The sequence below is a fragment of the Lepus europaeus genome, chromosome 13 (assembly GCF_033115175.1).
Source record: "Lepus europaeus isolate LE1 chromosome 13, mLepTim1.pri, whole genome shotgun sequence".
NCBI classification, from domain to species: domain Eukaryota; kingdom Metazoa; phylum Chordata; class Mammalia; order Lagomorpha; family Leporidae; genus Lepus; species Lepus europaeus.
In genome coordinates this window covers 33,438,336-33,460,320 of record NC_084839.1, presented here as the reverse complement: position 1 = coordinate 33,460,320, position 21,985 = coordinate 33,438,336, and the positions used below count along the sequence as shown (strand labels likewise).

General features: G+C 41.1%; 1 protein-coding gene across 5 annotated transcripts in view; it reads left to right on the top strand.

Annotated features, from left to right (window-relative positions):
* HEATR5B (HEAT repeat containing 5B) overlaps window positions 1-21,985 on the top strand; it is a 124,208-nt gene that overhangs the window by 63,608 nt on the left and 38,615 nt on the right. For all 5 annotated transcript variants that reach the window (XM_062209252.1, XM_062209249.1, XM_062209250.1 and 2 more), the window contains 5 exons: window positions 2,646-2,790; window positions 4,861-5,100; window positions 6,176-6,427; window positions 14,333-14,514; window positions 18,462-18,530. In XM_062209252.1, the coding sequence (XP_062065236.1) occupies window positions 2,646-2,790; window positions 4,861-5,100; window positions 6,176-6,427; window positions 14,333-14,514; window positions 18,462-18,530 (888 nt within the window). The remainder of the gene's footprint in view (window positions 1-2,645; window positions 2,791-4,860; window positions 5,101-6,175; window positions 6,428-14,332; window positions 14,515-18,461; window positions 18,531-21,985) is intronic.

The following is a 21,985-nucleotide window of genomic DNA, read 5'->3' as shown; positions in this document are numbered from 1 at the left end:
CATATGGGATGCCAGCGCTTCAGGCCGGCCCCAAGATTATATTTATAATGAGCTAAAGGTCACAAGTATGAATGCACCAAACTATTAAAAATGAAAAATTTTTAAATATCATTAACATTAGTACCAAAAATAATCAAATATCTATCCAACCAAAGATTTCTAGAAATTTGTTCTGAAAACTATGAAATATTGCTCAAATATTTGATCCCTTTGACTCTTAGACCTATCATTATGATCTATTGTGACCTGAAATTGTTCACTTGGATTAGTGAGATGGCATTGGTACATGCAACCTTGGTGGGATTGTATTGGAATCCCCTGGCACATTTCTAACTCCACCACTTGGGGCAAGTCCAATTGAGCATGTCCCCAATTGTACATCCCCTCCCTCTCTTATTCCCACTCTTACATTTAACAGAGATCACTTTTCAGTTAACTTTAAACACCTAAGAATAATTGTGTGTTAATTACAGAGTTCAACCAATAGTATTAAGTAGAACAAAAAAATACTAAAAGGGATACAGTATTAAATTGTACATCAACAGTGATGACAAGGGCTGATCAAGTCACTGTTTCTCATAGTGTCCATTTCACTTCACCAGGTTTCCTTTTTGATGCTTGGTTAGTTGTCACCGATCAGGGAGAACATGTTATTTGTCCCTCTGGGACTGGCTTATTTCACTCAACATGATGTTTTCCAGATTCCTACATTTTGTTGTAAATGACCGGATTTCATTGTTTTTTACTGCTGTATACTATTCTATAGAGTACATGTCCCATAATTTCTTTATCCAGTCTACTGTTGATGGGCATTTGGGTTGGTTCCAGGTCTTAGCTATTGTGAATTGAGCTGCAATAAACATTAAGGTGAAGACAGCTTTTTTGTTTGCCAATTTGATTTCCTTTGGGTAAATTCCGGCTGCTCTCTTCTAATCCAGCTCTCTGCTATGGCCTGGGAAAGCAGTAGGAAATGGCCCAAGTGCTTAGAGTCTCACCCATGTGGGAGACCGGAAAGAAGCACCTGGCTCCTGGCTTTGGATGGGCGCAGCTCTGGCCGTTGCGTCCATTTGGGGAGTGAACCAACGGAAGGAAGACCTTTATCTCTGTCTCTCCTATCTGTAACTCTGCCTCTCAAATAAATAAATAGAATCTTTTAAAAAATTAAAATAAGGAAGGAGGGGGAGAGTGGCAATGTGGGTGGAAGAGGGGCACTGTGCTCCTAAATCATTTTATATGAAATATACGAAATTTGTACACCTTATACAAATTACAACTTACATGTAAAAAAGGAAAGAAAAGTATACCACAGATTCACTGAAATTAAGCTTTTGAAAACAATTTAGAAACTTTTATTTCTTTCACTTTGGCTCAGCCAGTCAGCGTTTGTTCAATGTGTTTTCTTAGTTACACTTCTCTGTAGTTGTTACTAAATAAAATGTCCATGTGTTCTGCTTCACTTATATTTTATCATTTCATTCTTACAGTTGTGTAAGGCAGAGTGGACACTGTATAGATAAAAAGAAACTCCAAGAGACTCAGGGACTTGTTCTTTCCATTTGATGTGACCTGCTTAAACTTTTTAACTATATGGTATTGTAAAGTACCAAATGTCTTCACTTTCAGGAAGAGAAGTCAGTAAAACATTTTGTTGATTAAAAATACCAGATTTTTCTCCCCTTATTTATTTATTTATATACTTAATGTAAATTTTATGGGCTGATAGGGAATGTGGGCATCCCAAATGACAGCTTAACCCCTGCACCACAATGCCGACCCCAGTATATTGATTCTTTTAGGAACTATTGAGATAAAAAAACAAAAATACTATACCCCAAAGCCTCGTTTTATAATTCTTTTCTGTTTATGTTGCTTAATTTTATTTTTCTTTTTAATAAATACTTCCCTTAGGCCGGCGCCGCGGCTCAATAGGCTAATCCTCCTCCTGCGGCGCCGGCACACCAGATTCTAGTCCCGGTCAGGGCGCCGGATTCTGTCCCGGATGCCCCTCTTCCTGTCCAGCTCTCTGCTGTGGCCCGGGAAGGCAGTGGAGGATGGCCCAAGTGGGCCCTGCACCCACATGGGAGACCAGGAGAAGCACCTGGCTCCTGGCTTCGGATCAGTGCGGTGCGCCCACTGCAGCGCACTGGCCACAGCGGCCATTGGAGGGGAACCAACGGTAAAGGAAGACCTTTCTCTCTGTCTCTCTCTCACTGTCCACTCTGCCTGTCAAAAAAAATAATAATAAAAAATAAATACTTCCCTTTGCTTTCTATTTGTGTGCTCTGCTCTCTAATTTTTCATTCATTACATTTGATTTCTATGTTCTTGAAAGATTTCAATGACAAAGTTTATAGAACCATGTGTAAAATAGAATATTCAAAAGATCATCTGTATTTCCATCTGAGTATACTGTATAAGTTTTGATTTATAGCTGAGACAGTAATTTTGGCTGCTAGCACTTTTTTTGTATACTTATTGGCAAGCATGTTTTCCCAAAAGGTCATTATTTGATTATATCTTAAACAAGTAAAGTTGTTAAATGAAGAGTCTCTTCAGGAGTAAGATGTAAATATATATTCATTAGGCAAGTAGAAGTAAAGGATTATAACTTTTTAAAACATGCTTAAAATTGTTGTGCTTTACAGGTTCACTTATGTAGTTCCCATTTGTTACTTCGACGAGCAGCTGTGGCATGTCTCCGGCAACTTGCGCAGAGAGAAGCAGCTGAAGTATGTGAATATGCCATGAGCCTAGCAAAAAATGCCGGGGATAAAGAGAGCAGTGGTGCCAGTAAGTTCACTTATTGGTCAATACTTTTTGTTTTAATACTTTCATGTTTTGAATGAATATTATTTAATAAATAGCATTTTATGTGTGTTGAAATGTGGCCACATTTCGTATTCTTTAAATAAAACAATTATCATTTTAAAAATTCCAGTGTAACTTTCTTGGTTATTTTACATTTTTACTATTTTAAAAGTTTTGGAGTTTAAAATGAATAGCATTAAGTACCAGAATACTTCTGTCAACCATGGAGGATTTCTAGGATGAATTAGTTTGGGAAAACTGAAAGCTTCCAGGCTTTTGCTTTTCAATTTTATTTATTTATTTGAAAGGCAGCGAGAGACAGAAACAAAGATTTTCCATCTGTTGGTTCACTTCTCAAATGCCTGCAACATCTGGGCTTGGACCAAGCTAAAGCCAAGATCCCAAAATTCGGGGCTGACGCTGTGGTGTATCGGGTTAAAGCCCTGGCCTGCAGCGCTAGAATCCTATGTGGGCACTGGTTCTAGTCCTGGCTGCTCTACTTCCAATCTAGCTCCCTGCTATTGCCTGAAAAGCAGTGCAAGATGGCCCAGGTCCTTGGGCCCTTGCACCCACGTGGGAGACCTGGAGGAGGCTCCTGGCTCCTGGCTTCAGATCAGCCCAGCTTTGGCTTTTGCAGCCTATTGGGGAATGAACCAGCAGGTGGAAGACCTCTCTCTCTGTCTCTACCTCTCTCTGTAACTCTCTCTTTCAAATAAATAAAATAAATGTTTAAAAAAAAAAATCCCAAAACTCAATCTGGGTTTCCTACCTAAGTAGTACTTGAGCCATCACTTGCTTCCTTCCAGGATATGCATTAGCAGCAAGCTGGAATCAGAAATGGAACTAGGACTCAAATCTAGACACTCTAATTGTCTAATTGTCTAATTGTCCCAAGCGGTATCTTTTTTTTTTTTTTAAGATTTTATTTATTTATTTGAGAGGTAGAGTTATAGACAGTGAGAGGGAGAAACAGAGAGAAAGGTCTTCCATCCATTGGTTCACCCCCCAAATGGCCGCATGGCTGGAGCTGCACCAATCCAAAGCCAGGAGCCAGGTGCTTCTTCCTGGTCTCCCTTGTGGGTGCAGGGGCCCAAGCACTCGGGCCATCCTCTACAGCTTTCCTAGGCCACAGCAGAGAGCTAGATTGGAAGAGGAGCAGCCAGAACTAGAACCGGCGCCCATATGGGATGCTGGTGCCACAGGTGGAGGATTAACCTGTGCCACGGTGCCAGCCCCAGCCAAGCGATATCTTAATAACTGTGCCAGAGACTTTAATTTTTAAATGAACTTTCAAGATACAATTTACTTACAGTTTGTGTTTTAGATTTGTAGATGTATTTGTAAACTCAGCTATAAGACTAAGTTTCAATTTTTTTCTCCTATCAAATACAGCAATTTTTAAAGCCCATTAAGTATATTTAGAAGTACGTCTCTTTCCCATACTTTTTTTTTTTTTGTAAAGATTTATTTTTTTATTTACTTGAAAGAGTTAGAGAGGAGGAGAGACAGACAGAGAGAGACTGAGATCTCCATCTGCTGGTCACCCCCCAAGTGGCTGCAATGGCCAGGCCTGAGCCAGACCAAAGCCAGGAGCCTGGAGCTTCCTGCAGGTCTCCCACATGGATACAAGGACCCAAGGACTTGGGCCATCCTCTGCTGCTCTCCCAAGTGCATTAGCAGGGAGCTGAATCATAAGTGTAGCAGCCGGTCCTCAAACTGGTGTTGATATGGGATGCTGGCATCACAGGCAGAGGCTTAATCTGCTACCCAACAGTGTTGGTACCTTCCATACTTTTTCTTATTAGAAATAGTGTGCATCTCCTGGAGATTTGTTTTCAATATCTCAGAAAAATTAGTATTAAAAAAATGAAAGTTGTATACTTGTTGTAAATTAAATTCTAATCCTAAAGATAATAGTTAAATAGTATATGTAGTTAGTTGATTTTGTTGTTATTGTGAATTTGCATGTAAGACTTGGTCTTTAATAAAATTGTTACATAAAACATACAGCAAAATCCCATTCAAGTTTATTTTACAAAAATTACTTTTCAGATGTCAATCCTTTTGCACCTGGGGTTAGTTCTCGGAGTGATATCCATTGCCGGCACCAAGGTGTGAATATAACAGAAACTGGTCTTGAGGGACTGCTTTTTGGAATGCTAGACCGGGAGACAGATCGAAAATTATGTTCCGATATTCATGACACTTTGGGACATATGCTTTCATCACTAGCAGTCGAAAAACTTTCTCATTGGCTAATGCTTTGTAAGGATGTCCTGGCAGCTTCTAGTGGTATGTATTTAATGTATGTTTTTAAAATCATGAAAATTGTTTTACCTCTGATACGGATACAGATGTACAATCAGACGTCACTTAACAGCAAGAATATTTTCTAAGAAATGTATCATTGGGCATTTTTGTCATTATGCAAACCTAGAATGTACTCAGACAAAGCTAGGTCGTATAACCTACTACACACCCAAGCTAAAGGATGTATGTGTGTGTGTTTACAGTGTAGCTCATTTCTCTTAGAGTCATGATGAACAAAACACAAAATCAAATAAAGCACAAGAGAAAATGGTGTGATGAAAAGCACTGAGCGTGAGATGTTTGCAGTTCTTGCCAGCATAAATGGCAGACTGTTCTATAGTAAACTTTTTTTGTAAGTAGTATTACACGCTAAAATAATGACAAATACACTGCATAGTAACTATGTAAACCAGTAATATAATTTTTATCATTATCAAATATCATGTATTTTATGTAATTGTATTTGCTATACTTTTCTATGTCTGACAGCATAGTAGGTTTGATTACACCAGCATCACTGCTAGGACATTTTTATGGCTATCACCACACTAGGCAGCAGGAACTTTTTAGCTCCATTGTAATCGAATGGCATCACAGTTGTACATGTGGCCCATAGTTGACTGAAATGTCAATGCAGCCTAACTATGGACAAATATACATCCATATAAATGTGAGTGTACATATAAACTACTAATTTTTTATAAATGTTGATGGTTAAATCATATTATAAACAGTAATCCATCTGTATTATTTAGAATATGTATTGTAAACTTTTTTGGAAAATAAAACTGAATTTTCATATGTAAAAATCCTAAATTATTCTCTAGTACACCATAGCATGTAAAACTATCATAATATGTGAGTGTATTTTACATAAATAGTAATTTATATTACCCTTCCTGGTTTTTGATTGTTAAAATAAAAGCTTGTCAGTTCTACTGTTTTCCAGAGAATAAGAATTTAGTGTTTTTGAAAAATTTGAAATCTTACAACGTTTTTTCTAAAGCATCATTTTTGCCTTATGTGAGGTTATAATATTTGTTATTTTTTTTAATAGATATGAGTACCGCAACTCCTTTAAGTAGTGGAAAAGATGAAGAATCTGAAAAGAAAGATGAGATGGACGATGATACCATGTTTACCACCCTAGGTGAAGAAGATAAATCAAAGCCCTTTGTGGCACCGCGCTGGGCCACTCGGGTATTTGCTGCTGATTGCCTGTGTCGAATCATCAATTTGTGTGAGAATGCAGACCAGGCTCACTTTGATCTAGCCATGGCACGTTCTGCTAAACTACGAAACCCTACAAGTAAATTTAAATCAGTACTTCTTTTCCCCAAGTATTTTTTATAGATTTGAGCTATTCTACTATTAAGTAGCCTGCTTCAGTCTGTGCCTTTCATTTATTGTAAGTTTCCTTGCCTTCTGCCTTAGTTTTCCATCCCCTCTCCCTACTGTCTTCTAGTCCTTATTTGGAACATAAGTTGCAGAAAGTAGTCCAGAGCCATGGGTATATAACTTCCCCTAAGCGTGACAGTGGCAGTAACTTCTCAGCGTGTTGTCCTAGTTTTGGAACTTCAGTATAAGAGATCATAAATTTTCAAGGTGCATAAATAAAATGAGCTTTGTGGTCCCCAGCCATGGAAAATGTCAGATTTCATGAGTGCCATGGTAGATTTTCAAACTCTCAGATTTTAGAAATGCCACTGGGTATTTTTGAAAAGCTAGAAATTATTTATTATTGGAAATCCTCACTGTTCTTTATCTTTCGTAAGTTTTTTCTAGCACATATTTCCCTGGTTCAGATATCATAGGGAATTTGCAAAGAGACCATCAAGCCCAGTGTCATCTTAGTATGGTTGAGGAGGCCCTGAGGAGCTAAGAGAGGTAGACAAGTGCATAGGCTCCCTATCCTGTACTTTGTTGTCTTTCCCTTGCCTTGCCATCTGTTAAATATCTGAAGACAAGTGTGTGAATGAACATTACTGAAGTCTATCAACTAAACATGCTTGTTAAGTTATGTTACTGTGTCTGGAAGCAGCAGAGCTCACAACTAGATTTAAAAACAAAATTAAAACAGGAGTATACCATGTATAAAATGTGACTCTAAATATAGAATTCAGTAAAGCACACCATGTCATTTTTACATGTCATTACTATTATTTTTAAAGGATTTATTTATTTTACTTGAGAGTCAGAGTTACACAGAGAGATGGAGAGGCAGAGAGAGCGAGAGAGAGAGGACTTCATCTGCTGGTTTACTTCCCAATTGACTGCAACGGCTGGAGCAGGAGCTTCTTCTGGGTCTCCCACGCTGGTGCAGGGGCCCAAGGACTTGGGCCATCTCCTACTGCTTTCCCAGGCTACAGCAGAAAGCTGGATGGGAAGTGGAGCAGCCGGATTTCGAACTGGTGCCCATATGAGATGCTGGCACTACAGGCAGAGGCTTTACCTGCTATGCCACTGCTCTGGCCCAACATGTCATTATTTAGCAAATATTTACAGAATCCTATTTTTGGCTATATATTGGAAATACAAAGAAGGTAAAAACCATGGTTCTAGCCTGGGAGAATGTTACGTCTAGAAGACAGAAAAAAGACTTATCTGTCCAATAATTATGATTTGCCTCAGTAGTAGTATAATAGAACACTTTGGGAATATTTTGAAGAGAGTATTCATTTCCTGAAGAGACAGGAAAGACTTCCCAGAAGATATTTTGAAGCTGGGTTTTTTTGTTTGTTTGCTTTTTGTTAAAGATTTAGTTTTTTATTTGAAAGGCAGGGTTACAGAGAGGGAGAGACAGAGAGATCTTCCATCTGCTGGTTCACTCCAGAAGTGGCCGCAACAGCCAGGGCTGAGCCAGGCCGAAGCCAGGAGTCTCATCTTGGTCTTCCACTTTGGTGCAAGGTCCTAACCACTTGGGCCATCCTCCTCTGCTTTCCCAGGTGCATTAGCAGGGAGCTGGGGCCGGCTCCACGGTTCACTAGGTTAATCCTCTGCCTGTGGTGCTGGAACAACAGGCTCTAGTCCCGGTTGGGGCGCCGGATTCTGTCCCAGTTGCCCCTCTTCCAATCCAGCTCTCTGCTACTGCCCGGGAAGGCAGTGGAGGATGGCCCAGGTCCTTGGGCCCTGCACCCGCATGGGAGTACAGGAGGGGGCACCTGGCTCCTGGCTTTGGATCAGCACAGCGCGCCAGCTGCAACACACCAGCTGTAGCAGCCACTTGGGGGGTGAACCAACGGAAAAAGAAAGACCTTTCTCTCTGCCAGTGTAAAAAAAAAAAAAAAAAAAAACAGGGAGCTGGATTGGAAGTAGAGCAGCTGGGACTCAAACCTGCACGGACATGTTAGTTTGCTGTTGCTGTTGTAACAAATGACTGCAAAATTTGATTCAAGACAATACAGTTAAAATGGATACAACTGGAGGACATTATGTTGAATAAAATAAGCCAAACACAGAAAGACAAATACCGCATATTTTCCCTTAGACATCGGAGCTAATATTTAAAAAAGGAAGAAATAAATGCCTGTGTATATCAGTATTGCTGCAAATATAGTTTTGTAAAACTTTGTTCTATACTTTTTTCAAACCAGTGGTTAAGAACGTTATCTGTGATTACTTTAAAATTTAATGTATATGGGTAAATGGTCATTTTTCCATTCAATTATTGTTAGGATCTTTTTGCTTTTTAAAACAAAAACCCCTCAAGTTTATTTATTTTTTTAAAGATTTGTATTTATTTATTTGAAAGAGTTACACAGAGAGAGAAGAGAGGCAGAGAGAGAGGTCTTCTATCTGATGGTTCACTCCCCAATTGGCCTCAAAAACTGGAGCTGTGCTGATCCGGAGCCAGGAACCAGAGCTTCTTCCGGGTCTCCTATGCGAGTGCAGGGGCCGAAGGACCTGGGCCATCTTCTACTTCTTTCCCAGGCCATAGCAGAGAGCTGGATCGGAAGTGGAGCAGCCGGGACTAGAAATGGCGACCACATGGGATGCCGGTGCTTCAGGCCAGGGCGTTAACCCACTGCTCCACAGCGCCGGCCCCTCAAGTTATTATCTTACAACTCCATAGGTCTAAAGTCCAACATGAGTGTCAGTGGACTAAAAGCAAGGCCCAACAGGTCTGTCTTCCTTTCCGGACACTGTGGGGAAATCCGTTTCCTTTTGTTTCCCAGCTTTAGCCCATTGTCTACATTCTTGTACTCATGGCTTTGTCTGTTTTCAAAGCCAGCAGTATTGAATCACTCTGTGATGTCTGTTTAGACTTAAAACCTCTCTCCTTGACTACAGCCTGGAATGGTGCTCTGATTTTTAGCAATTATTTGTTTAATTTGTCAATTACTATGTAATACTTGCACATTTTTATGGGGTACAGTGCAGTATTTCAACACTTACACACAGTGTAAACTGATCAAATGAGGCAATTAAAATTTCCAATTCCTTATCTTTAAGTTAAGCTCCTCTCCTCTGTCCAGTTCAGTATACTATACACAGGGAGAGAAGCTAATACATGATTGTGAACAATAGCTGTTCCGCTGAGCTATGGAACACTAGAACTTGTTACTTTTATCTGATTCTGTTTTGATAGCCATTATCTAATCTCCCTCTATACCCCTTCACACTACCCTGCCCATACTTTAGTAATCTCATTTTTTTTTTTTTTTTAAGATTTATTTGCTTTTTGAAAGGCAGAGTTTACAGAGAGGGGTCGCAGGGAGTCATAGATCTTCCATCCGCTGGTTCACTCCCCAAATGACTGCAATGGCAGGAACTGGGCCAGGCTGAAGCCAGGAGCCAGGAGTTTCTTCTAGGTCTTGCACGTGGGTACTAGGGACTCAAGCACTTGGGCCACCGTCCACCGCTTTCCCAGGCCCATTAGCACAGAGCTGGCTTGGAAGTGGAGCAGTGTGTCTCAGGCCGTGGTGTTACCCACTACACTACAATGCCAACCCCCTAGTAATCACTATTCTCAGTTCTTGAAAAATTGCTCAGTGTCACTAGTCATCAGGGAAATGTAAATCAAAATCATATTGGGATAACATCTCATTAAAGTTTTAAGGACCATTATCAAAAAGACAAAGTAACAAATGCTGGCAAGGATGTAGAGAAAAGGGAATCCTTACATATTTGTTGGATGGGAATGCAAATTAGTTATAGCCACTATGGAAATTCTTCAAAAAAATTAAAAATAGAACTACTGTATGACAGTTATCCTACTTCTGGGTAAATTTCTAAAGGAAATCTGCACATGAAAGTGGTCTCTTGGGGTCAGTGCTGTGCAGCCACTGCCTGCAGTGCCGGCATCCCATATGAGCGCTGGTTCGAGTCCCAGCTGCTCCACTTCTGATCCAGCTCGCTGCTATGGCCTGGGAAAGCAGTGGAAGATGGGCCAAGTGATTGGGCCCCTGCACCAGGGTGGGAGACATGAAAGAAGCTCCTGGCTCCTGGCTTCGGCCTGGCCCAGCTCTGGCCATTGCAGCTATTTGGGGAGTGAACCATCAGATGGAAGACCTTTCTCTCTCTATCTTCCTCTCTCTCTCTACCTCTGTCTCTGCCTCTGCCTCTCTGTAAATCTGCTTTTCAAATAAATAAATCTAAAAAAAAAAAAGTGATACCTCCACTCCCATGTTTATTGAAGCAATATTCACAATAGCCCCATCAATGGATGAATGGATAAAGAGAATGTCTTACGTTGTGTAATATTATTCAGCCAATAAAAAAGAACAAGAGTCCTGACATGTGCAGCACAATGGATAGAACAAAGGGTTAGTCTGTTAGGTGAAATGGCCAGACAAGAAAGACAAATACCACATGCTCTTTCCCATGTGTAGATGCTGAAAAGAATTAGTTGATGTGACCAGGACTCATGTTATTAGATTGGGCTCATCTAGGTAATTCAGAATGATCTCATTTCATAACTCATAACTTGTATTACCTTAATACAAAAACTAAAATAAAGGATATTCAGACGTTAGCTGTATTTTGAATCTTGAGAATCTTTTTTCCTGGTTGTGTTTTTTCATAGCTTTATTTGTAAATCCTTGAAAAAGAAGAATGTTCTGTGTATTTGGAATTTGCTAACAGTGTGCTGTGTGAGTGAGGGTTTGCCCATGTTCTCTATCTTTGCTTCCTGAGCACTTTATATCTGTTGGTGAATGGTACCCTGCTATAATAGTTCCTCACCCAGAGGCCAGGGTTTGGCATGTTCTAGTTTTTGTAACTGAAACAGGATCCTTTCTAGTGTCACTGCCTACTGTTCTGATTCTAAACAGTCGTGGAAAAGTATACAAAAATTTTATTTCACCCTCATCTCCCTACCTCCCTATCTAATGTGCTTTAGTCGTAGGGAATGACTACTTCCAGAATAAATAATTTTTGTACTAGTTCCTTCAACCTCCTTTTGTGAGTTTCTATGCAGTCTCTCTTCTCACTCGCAACTCTGGAAGTTCATCTCCTTGGATTTTAAGAGGAAGACTGTTGGAAGTAGAGATATGAAGAGAAGGATTCAGATTGTTGGGGAAAGCAGCATTCCAAGGACAGTTGCTTAGGTCTGGACTTGGTAGGCTGATGTAGTCTTAGACTTTGTGAATTAGGTAACTGAAAATCCAAGAGGAGTAATAGGTCTTTTTATTTATTATTAGGTTGGTATAATATGATTAGACTCATTTTAATCCAACTTCTGCCTTGGAAATTTCTCCCCAAATCCTGGTCTATATTGTACCTTGATTTTTCTTATGGGTTGTATTTTTTTTTAAAAGATTTATTTATTTATTTGAATGAGTTACACAGAGAAGAGAGGCAGGGGAGGGGGTGGGATCTTCCATCCACTGGTTCACTCCCCAATTGGCCTTAATGGCCGGAGCTGTGCCGATCCAAAGCCAGGAGCCAGAGCTTCTTCCAGGTCTCCCGCACGAGTGCAGGGGCCCAAGGACTTGGACCATCTTCTACTGCTTTCCCAGGCCACAGCAGAGCGCTGGATTGAAAGTAGAGCAGCTGGGTCTTGAACTGGCGTCCATATGGGATGCCAGCACTGCAGGCAGTGGCTTTATCCACTACACCACAATGCCTTATGTGTGGTTTTGCCTCCTTTAGATGAGAAAGCTCTAGCCAAATGCTTTCCCCTCTCAGGCTGAAGATTTGAAAGTGGTATTCTAGGTAGGAACATGAGCAAATGTGAAGATACTCACATTATAACCTTGAGGACAACAGTGCCAACAATAGAAACCTATTTAAGTTGAAGCTGATTGTGGATCAGATGGAGCCACAGAATTGCTACTGTATCAAAAGACTCTGAGAATCTTGCAGCTTCCTGAAGAACTTTAAGTACTTGAAGTTGATAAATTCTTTTGATAATTTCTGTTGGTGTCTTTTTAAGTTCACTACTGTTTAGTGTCTAATCTATTTAATATAGTATGTTTTTCATTTCAGACATTTTATATATCTAAACACCCCTTTTGTGTTTTTCCCTCCCTTCATTTCATTCTGTCTTGATCATGCTCTTGCTTTTCTTTCCCTTGTTAAGTATAGAAAACATATTTATAGAAGCTGTTTAAAGTCCTTATCTGCTAATATGCTTTCATTTCTGGACCTTTTTCTGTTTATTGATTTTCCTTCTCTCTCTCACTCTCTCTTTCGACATATTCCCCTACTTTGCATGCTTCATAACTTTTTATTAGATGACAGACACTGCTACTTTTATGGTGCTAATGCTGGATTTTGCTATGTTCCCTTAAATAGTGTTGGACTTTGTTCTGGGATTTAGGTAAATTACTTGGTATCCTTTGAATTCTTTCAAGGTTTGCTTTCACATTTTGTTAGAAAATATCTAAAGCAACCCACATGGCTTTCCCCCATTTTGTTCTTATTAAAATCTTTTTCATCTTATTTTGTGGATTTAATTTTCCTGACTACAAATCTGAGTTTTGTGTTTTTTTTGTTTCTTTGTTTGTTTGTTTGTTTTACAGGCAGAGTGGACAGTGAGAGAGAGAGACAGAGAGAAAGGTCTTCTTTGGCCGTTGGTTCACCCTCCAATGGCCGCTGTGGCGAGCGCGCTGCAGCCGGCGCCCTGCAGCCGGCGCCCTGCAGCTGGCGCACCGCGCTGATCCAAAGCCAGGAGCCAGGTGCTTCTCCTGGTCTCCCATGGGGTGCAGGGCCCAAGCACTTGGGCCATCCTCCACTGCACTCCCGGGCCACAGCAGAGAGCTGCCCTGGAAGAGGGGCAACCAGGACAGAATCCGGCGTCCCGACTGGGACTAGAACCCGTTGTGCCGGTGCTGCAAGGCAGAGGATTAGCCTATTGAGCCACGGCGCTGGCCCAAATCTGAGTTTTTTAAGGTTAGGGATTGGCAGACTGCAGCCTGCAGTCCAAATCCAACCCACAGCCTGTTTTTGTAAATAAGGTTTTATTTGGGCACAGCACACACATATTGTATACATATTGTATGTGGTTGATTTTGTAGTATAACAGCAGAATTGAGTAGTTGCACTAGAGACCACATAGCTTACAAAGCCAAAAATGATTATTATCTAGTCCTTTGCAGAAAAAGTCTGCCAACGTTTTTAAAAGTTTTAAAAGAAGTACAGACTTGTTTGGGGAAAGTTCTGTTCCAGGGGTCATTTTGCATCCTTCAATCATCAATATTACTGTTTATTTCTGTTTTTTAAAGAGTGATATAGGCCGGCGCCGCGGCTCACTAGGCTAATCCTCCGCCTTGCGGCGCCGGCACACCGGGTTCTAGTCCCGGTCGGGGCACCGATCCTGTCCCGGTTGCCCCTCTTCCAAGGGCCAGCTCTCTGCTGTGGCCCGGGAGTGCCCTGGAGGATGGCCCAAGTGCTTGGGCCCTGCACCTGCATGGGAGACCAGGAGAAGCACCTGGCTCCTGCCATCGGATCAGCGCGGTGCGCCGGCCGCAGCGCACCAACCGCGGCGGCCATTGGAGGGTGAACCAACGGCAAAAGGAAGACCTTTCTCTCTGTCTCTCTCTCACTGTCCCCTCTGCCTGTCAAAAATTTAAAAAAAAAAAAAAAAAAAACCAGAAATGTTAAAAAAAAATAAAGAGTGATATAAAAGTTCTCTTGAAAGAATATTGTTATTTTTTAAATATTGTTATATTAAAACTTCATAAGTGCTTTTTCAGAAATTATTTCATGTATTTATGTTATTATCTTTATTTTTGGAGAAGTTTTCCTTTATACACTCTATTTTTATTTTTAGATGACCTTTTGGTACTTCATCTCTCTGACCTGATTCGCATGGCATTTATGGCTGCAACTGATCATAGTAACCAACTGCGAATGGCTGGGCTCCAGGCACTTGAAGACATTATCAAGAAATTTGCATCTGTCCCTGAGCCAGAATTTCCAGGTCATGTGATTCTGGAGCAGTATCAAGCTAATGTGAGATTTTTTTCTATTTATTTGGAAACTGACATCAATCTTTTGAGTAACCTGTGAAGGAGTGAAGACTCCCTGGAGAAATGTATTGGGAGTGCAACTAGTTTTTGCATGTAGAATGCATACTTTTGCTTCCATTGTCTCTAACATTGTTTCAGTCAACCCACAATGAAAGAAAAAATAATGTTAAACTGTTGTCACTCTTTTCAAGTTGTGATAGCATATTAGTGATAAAACTAGAATAGAAACTCCTGACTTCCCAGTCTTGCATTGAAATATTTAGCCATGCCATGTACAAGATAAAAGGAACATTTTTCAAAAGGATGTTGTGGATTTGCTGCCATTATTTATATGTCAAGGCTTGATAAGCATTTTTAGAAATAAAAAAAAGCAATTGCTCCTTCTATACTGAAGGATAAATTAACCCTTTTTAAAAATATTTATTCGTTTGTTTATTTGAAAGAGTTAAAGAAAAGGAGAGGCAGAGGCAGAGAGACAGATTTTCCATACACTGGTTCACTCCCCAATTGGCCACATTGGTCAGGACTGGGCCAGGCCAAAGCCAGGAGCTAGGAGCTTCTTCCAGATCGCCCATGTGGGTACAGGGCCCAAGCACTTGGGCCATCTTCCACTTCTTTCCCAGGCCATAGCAGTGAGCTGGATCAAAAATGGAGCTGCTGCAAGTGACGGCTTTACCAGCTAAGCCACAACACTGGCCCCAGGATAAATTAACTCTTAATGACAGCAGTTTTGGGCCAACATTTTGCTGTAGTTGATTAAGCCATGGCCTGTGATGCTGGCATCCCGTATGAGTGCTAGGTTCAAATTCTGGCTGCTCCACTTCTGATCCAGCTTCCTGTTAATGTGTGCCTGGAAAAGCAGCAGAAGATGGCTCAAATACTTGGGCCCCTGTACCCACATGGGAGGACCTGTACAGAGATCCAGCCTCTTGGCTTCTGCCTGTCCCAGTTCATACTGTTGTAGATATTTGGGCAATGAACCAGCAGGTGAAAGATCTCTCTCTCTCTCTCTCTCTGCCTTTCAAATAAACAAATAAATATTTTTAAAAATAACTGTTAAAACTAATATGGAAGGGGCCAGCGCCACGGCTCAATAGGCTAATCCTCCGCCTTGCAGCGCAGGCACACTGGGTTCTAGTCCCGGTTGGGGCACTAGATTCTGTCCTGGTTGCCCCTCTTCCAGGCCAGCTCTCTGCTGTGGCCCGGGAGTGCAGTGGAGGATGGCCCAGGTCCTTGGGCCCTGCACCCCATGGGAGACCAGGAGAAGTACCTGGCTCCTGCCATCGGATCAGCGCGGTGCGCCGGCCACAGCACGCCGGCTGCAGCAGCCATTGGAGGGTGAACCAACGGCCAAAGAAGACCTTTCTCTCTGTCTCTCTCTCTCACTGTCCACTCTGCCTGTCAAAACAAAACAAAACAAAAAAAAAAACAAAAAACAAAACAAAACAACCTAATATGGAAGGAATTAGAAACTCTTAATAGAATTTTTATTGCATTCCAAACATACATACTTGTTTTTCTTCAGATTTATACCCTTAATTATGTCCTTCAAATGAAACACAATAAACTAATCCTAGCAACAGAGGCTATGTTTGGGTAAAAAATTAAAATTATATTAACAAGGAAAAAATAAATTGTTTTTATTGTAATTATGCCAAAATCTTGATTCCAGGTCACCATACATCATCTAAAAATTGTTCTTAAATGTACAAAAATTTAAAACATGAAAAATGTATAATTCTTTTTTTTTATAACTACAGATGAGAAAGTTACAGCTTCTAGCCCAACTGGCTCTAGAAAACCTGGAAGTAGTTATTTACTCCCACATACCAAGTCTATTAGAATAAGATTTTTTTTTTTTTAAGATTGTATTTATTTATTTGAGAGGTAGAGTTACAGAGAGTGAGAGGGAGAGACAGAGATAAAGATCTTACACCCGTTGGTTCATTCCCCAAATGGCTGCAATGGCCAGAGCTGAGCCAATCCGAAGCCAGGAGCCAGGTGCTTCTTCCAGGTCTCCCATGTGGATGCAGGGGCCCAAGGACTTGGGCAAGCTTCTACTGCTTTCCCAGGCCACAGCAGAGAGCTGGATTGGAAAAGGAGCAGCTGGGTCTTGAACTGGCGCCCATATGGGATGCTGGTGCTGCAGGTGGAGGATTAAACTACTGCACCACAGCACCAGCTCCAGAATAAGGATCTTTTAAAAAACTTTTATTTAGAAATAACTTCAAATTTACAGAAAAGTTGAAAGAATAGCACAAAAAGTCTTTCATTCTCTTTATTAATATTTTTTAAAGATTTATTTATTTTATTTGAAAGATAGAGTGAGAGAGGTCTTCCATCCACTGGTTCACCTCCCAGATGGCCGCAATGGCCAGAGCTGAGCTGATCTGAAGCCAGGAGCCAGGAGCTTCTTCCAGGTCTCCCATGTGGATGCAGGGGCCCAAGGACTTGGGCCATCTGCTGCTGCTTTCCCAGGCCATAACAGAGAACTGGATTGGAAGAAGAGCAGCTGGGACATGAACAGGCACCCATTTGGGATGCCAGTACTGCAGGTGGCGGCTTTATCTGCTATGCCACAGTGCCAGCCCCCCCTTTATTGATATTTGACAGTTACTAATTTTGCCTCATTTGCTTTAACTATGATATTCTCCCTCCCAACCCTATCTCTTTCCCTCTTCCCACCCTCTCCCTCTCTCAGCACACATAAAAATTTTTCCTAAGCCATTTAAAAGTATTTAAAGTATATACTTTTCTCCTTGAACATTTCATTCTACAAACCTTGTCTTATGTGGTCACAGAACATTTCCTGACTTCAGGAAATTCAACATTGAGATTATTATTTTATATAATTTATCATATTCCACTTGTGTCAGTTGACCCTATAGCTTCTTCTATGGTATTTTTTGTCCTCCAAGACAGGATTCTATACCAGTTTACATATTACAGTTAGTTATTATGTATCTTTATCACAGAGATCCATTTGCCAGCTACTGTTGTTATGCCTTTTATTCAGCTCATACATATTAAATCTACTAATCTGAGATTCTGTGACTGATTTTTTTATTTAAAATCAAAGCTCATATTCCTTTGCCTCCTTATTGATACATCATCAAACCCTATATTAATAATTTTGAGTAGTCTTATTTATTTATTATTTTTTATTTCTTTGAACATCAGAGTTACAGAGAGAGAGAGAGAGAGGTCTTCCTTCTGTTTATTCACTCCCCATCTCCCCAATTCACCACAATGGCCAGAGCTGAGCCAATCCGAAGCCAGGAGTCAGGAGCTTCCTCAGGGTCTCCCACGTGGGTGCAGGGGCCCAAGGACTTGGGCCAACTTCTGCTTTCCCAGGCCACAGTAGGGAGCTGGATCAGGCAGCACCTTTACCTGCTACATCATAGGCTGGCCCAAATATAAATATTGAGTAGTGTTTTAAAGCATCTCTTGTTGAGTCCAAGTCATCTTTAAGGTCTTTAAGTGACAATGTGAATTTTTAGTACTATTCAGTTTTTTAAAGAAATTGATCCAGTTATTTGAGATTTACCCATGGCAAAAGTATAGTTAGAAATATGTTTAGAAAAATGCAAACAAAAAAATATACAGAATAGCAGTTTTTTTCTTTTCTCTGATAATGTGTGACTTTGACACAGAATCCTGCTTATTATTAATTTAAAAAACAAAGGAATAATTGACAAGATTGTCTATTTGATATAGCACTCATATAGATTTGATAATGATAACCTGCCAGAAAGCAAAGGAAAGGTTGTTTGGGTTTAGTTTATTGTAACTGTAGAGAGATAAGGGAGATAAAAAGGAAAGGAACGAAGATGTGTTTGGTGCTTTTTCACCTCTAAAGTTACAAGAAGCTTCTTTTTTTTTTTTTTACTACTTATCTCTAAAAATAAAATGCTTTATTCATTTTTCTAGGTGGGAGCTGCCTTGAGACCAGCCTTTTCACAAGATACACCATCTGATATAATAGCAAAAGCTTGCCAGGTAAGAGGAAAAACAGGGCTCGCTATAATTGTCTTCTGTAAATTTGTAGATATCTTTGAATTTCTGTACCAGGAAAAAACAGAAAGCAATATTTAATTTTATCTTGGAAATACAACAGTGTGAGTTTCCTAATTTATTTTGTGGGAGATGTTTTTTAAAGATCTATTTATTTATTTGAAAGGTGGAATTTCAGAGAAGTAGAGGCGCAGAGAGAGAGGTCTTCCATCCACTGGTTAACTCCCCAAATGGCTGCAATGGCCAGAGCTGTGCCCATCCGAAGCCAGGAGCCAGGAACTGACCCCACGCAGGAGCAGGGGCCCAAGGACTTGAGCCATCTTCTACTATTTTCCCAGACTATAGCAGAGAGCTGGATCGGAAGTGGAGCATCTGGGATGCCAGCACTGCATGTGGCGGCTTTACCCACTATGCCATGGTGCTGGCCCCCGGAGGCTATTCTTACATTATTGTATCTTTAATGAGTCACAAAACCACCACACACACATGTGTTCCTATACTTTTCATTTAAATTCCTCTTTTTTATATACCTCATCCTGAAAAAGGATTCATGCATTAAGCTCTGCCCTCTCCAAAAAATCAGCTTCTGTTTTTTTGCTTTTTTTTTAAGTTTTATTTTATTTATTTGAAAGAGTTACAGAGAGAGGTAGAGACAGACAGAGAGGTCTTCTATCCGCTGGTTCACTCCCCAGTTGGCCACAACAGCCAGAGCTGAACCAATCTGAAGTCAGGAGCCAGGAACCTCTTCTAGGTCTCCCATGTGGTTGCAGGGGACCAAGGACTTGGGCCATCTTCTACTGCTTCCCCAGGCCATAGCCAAGAGCTGGGTCGGAAGAGGAGCAGCCTGGACTAGAACTAGCTTCCATATGGGATGCCGGCTCTTCAGGCTAGAGCTTTAACCCACTGCACCACAGCGCTGGCCCCAAAAGTCAGATGCTTTATCTGCTTACCTAAGAATAGAGGAGAAGCAGCTCTTTCCCACTTTCTGCAGTACAAGGCTGTGGCCCATCATTTTTTCAGAGAAGATTCTGCTATCTTCAGTGATAGGTTTGAAATTCTGCTTTCTTTGTGGATGTGTAGTTTTGCTTCCTCTTTCCATTATTAAGATGTTTCTATGAAGCCTTCTGCCTTAATTAACAGTGGCCTTCAGAGAAAATGAACTCTTTCTACTGAGAGAGAAGAGGAAATATTATTTATTTATAAGAGATAGATCTTGGCCGGTGCCGTGGCTTAACAGGCTAATCCTCCGCCTTGCGGTGCTGGCACACCGGGTTCTAGTCCCGGTTGGGGCGCCGGATTCTGTCCCGGTTGCCCCTCTTCCAGGCCAGCTCTCTGCTATGGCCCGGGAGTGCAGTGGAGGATGGCCCAAGTGCTTGGGCCCTGCACCCGCATGGGAGACCAGGAGAAGCACCTGGCTCCTGGCTTCGGATCAGCGAGATGCGCCGGCCGCAGCGGCCATTAGAGGGTGAACCAATAGCAAAAAGGAAGACCCTTCTCTCTGTCTCTCTCTCTCTCACTATCCACTCTGCCTGTCCAAAAAAAAAAAAAAAAAAATTTAAATAAAAGAGATAGATCTCTGGATCATATAACAAAGCTTGGGATTAAAGTAGGTTATTTGGTTTGGGAAACTGACATACAAACATTATTTTATTTTTTTAAAGATTTATTTATTTGAAAGTCAGAGTTACCCAGAGAGAGAAGGAGAGGCAGAGAGAGAGAGAAAGAGTCTTCCATCCGCTGGTTCACTCCCCAACTGACCTTAATGGCCAGAGCTGCACTGATCCAAAGGCAGGAGCCAGCAGCTTCCTCTGCTTGGGCCTCCCATGCAGGTGCAGGGGCCCAAGGACTGGAGTCATCTGCTGCTGCTTTCCCAGGCCATAGCAGAGAGCTGGATCAGGGGTGGGGCAGCCGGGACTCAAACCGGTACCCATATGGGATGCTGCATCTCAGGCAGCGGCTTTACCTGCTAAGCCACAGTGCTGGCCACAACCATTTTTATTTTGATCTCATTACATCCTTAATTGATACTTTTTAAAATTCCCTTATTAATTTTTTAAAATTTAGTTTTTACTTCTTTGAGAATAGATTTTGGGAGAATAAAATCATTTACATAAATGTTTGTTCTCCACTTTTAAAAAGTATTAAATACGTGAACACATGTTCTGTCTCCGTGATTCAAAAGCCAAATGCTCTGAAAACTAAAAAACTGTCTTCATGATTTATTTGGTAGCAGAAGCTGAACTGACTTGTGTTCATTTGGCTCTGACATGAAGCTGAGGGAGGCTATCCATATTGATTAATGTCTCTTAGCGTGATTCATAATCTGTTCCACTCCAGAAATACCTATAGTAATTATGAGGTGCTGTCACACATATTGCCAGGTATATTCTTCAATGAGATTCAGGTACCTTATTATCTGTTACCCAAAGTTTGTGAGTTGTGACACATATCTAGGCCCAGGGATTTCAGATAAGAGTGTGGAAACTTGTAACTGTTGTTGAGAAAGGTGACTATCAGACCCTCCTTCCTTCCTGAAATTCTTCCCTTGGCTCCATTACCACTATACTTGCTTGCTCTCTCGTTTTTTGGGGGTGTTCCTTTCAATTGCTTTCTTTTTTTATACTTGTTTCACTGGCCCCTTAAGTATAAATATTTTCCCTGTGGTATGGCTTTAAGGCTGTTTGGGGGAAAATTGTCCTGGAACAAAGTTTACTTAGTAACGTGACTTTAGTATCACCTTTGTGCAGAAATCTCCAGGTTTATTTGGACACCCTTGACTTTGTTCCTGAAATCCAGACTCAAGTTTACTGAGGGCTGCTGAATATCTTTCCACAAGTCCCTTAAGTGGCACTTGGACTTCAGCATGTAAAAATGTTTGGAATCAAAATCATGCTGACTTCTCCACTAAGCTTCCCTGTTTTTCTCTATTATCTCTCTTTAGCAGTGGCAGCACTTTCATTCATCCAAGTTCAAACACTTTGACAATACAAATTGGGCAATCTTTGGTTCCTCACTTGTTTTCTTTTTTTTAAGATTTGTTTGTTTATTTGAAAGGCAGAGTTTTATAGAGAGGGAGAAAGAAAGAGATCTTCCATCTGCTGCTTCACTCTCCATACGGCCACAATGACTAGAGCTGGGCGGATCTGAAGCCAGGAGTCAGGAACTTCTTCTGAGTCTCCCTCATGGGTGCAGAGTCCCAAGGACTTGGGCCATCTTCCGCTGCCTTCCCAGGTGATAGCATGGTGCTGGATCAGAAGTGGAGCAGCTGGGATTCGAACTGGCCCCCATAGTGGGTGCCAGCATAGCAGGTGGCAGCTTTACTTTTTATGCCACAATGCTGGCCCCTCCTTACTTGTTTTGCATCTCTCTGCCTCAGCCCCCTAAAAGTGTCTAATTGATTTCCAAATCTTTTTAACTTCTACCTCCAGATCTGCCATACA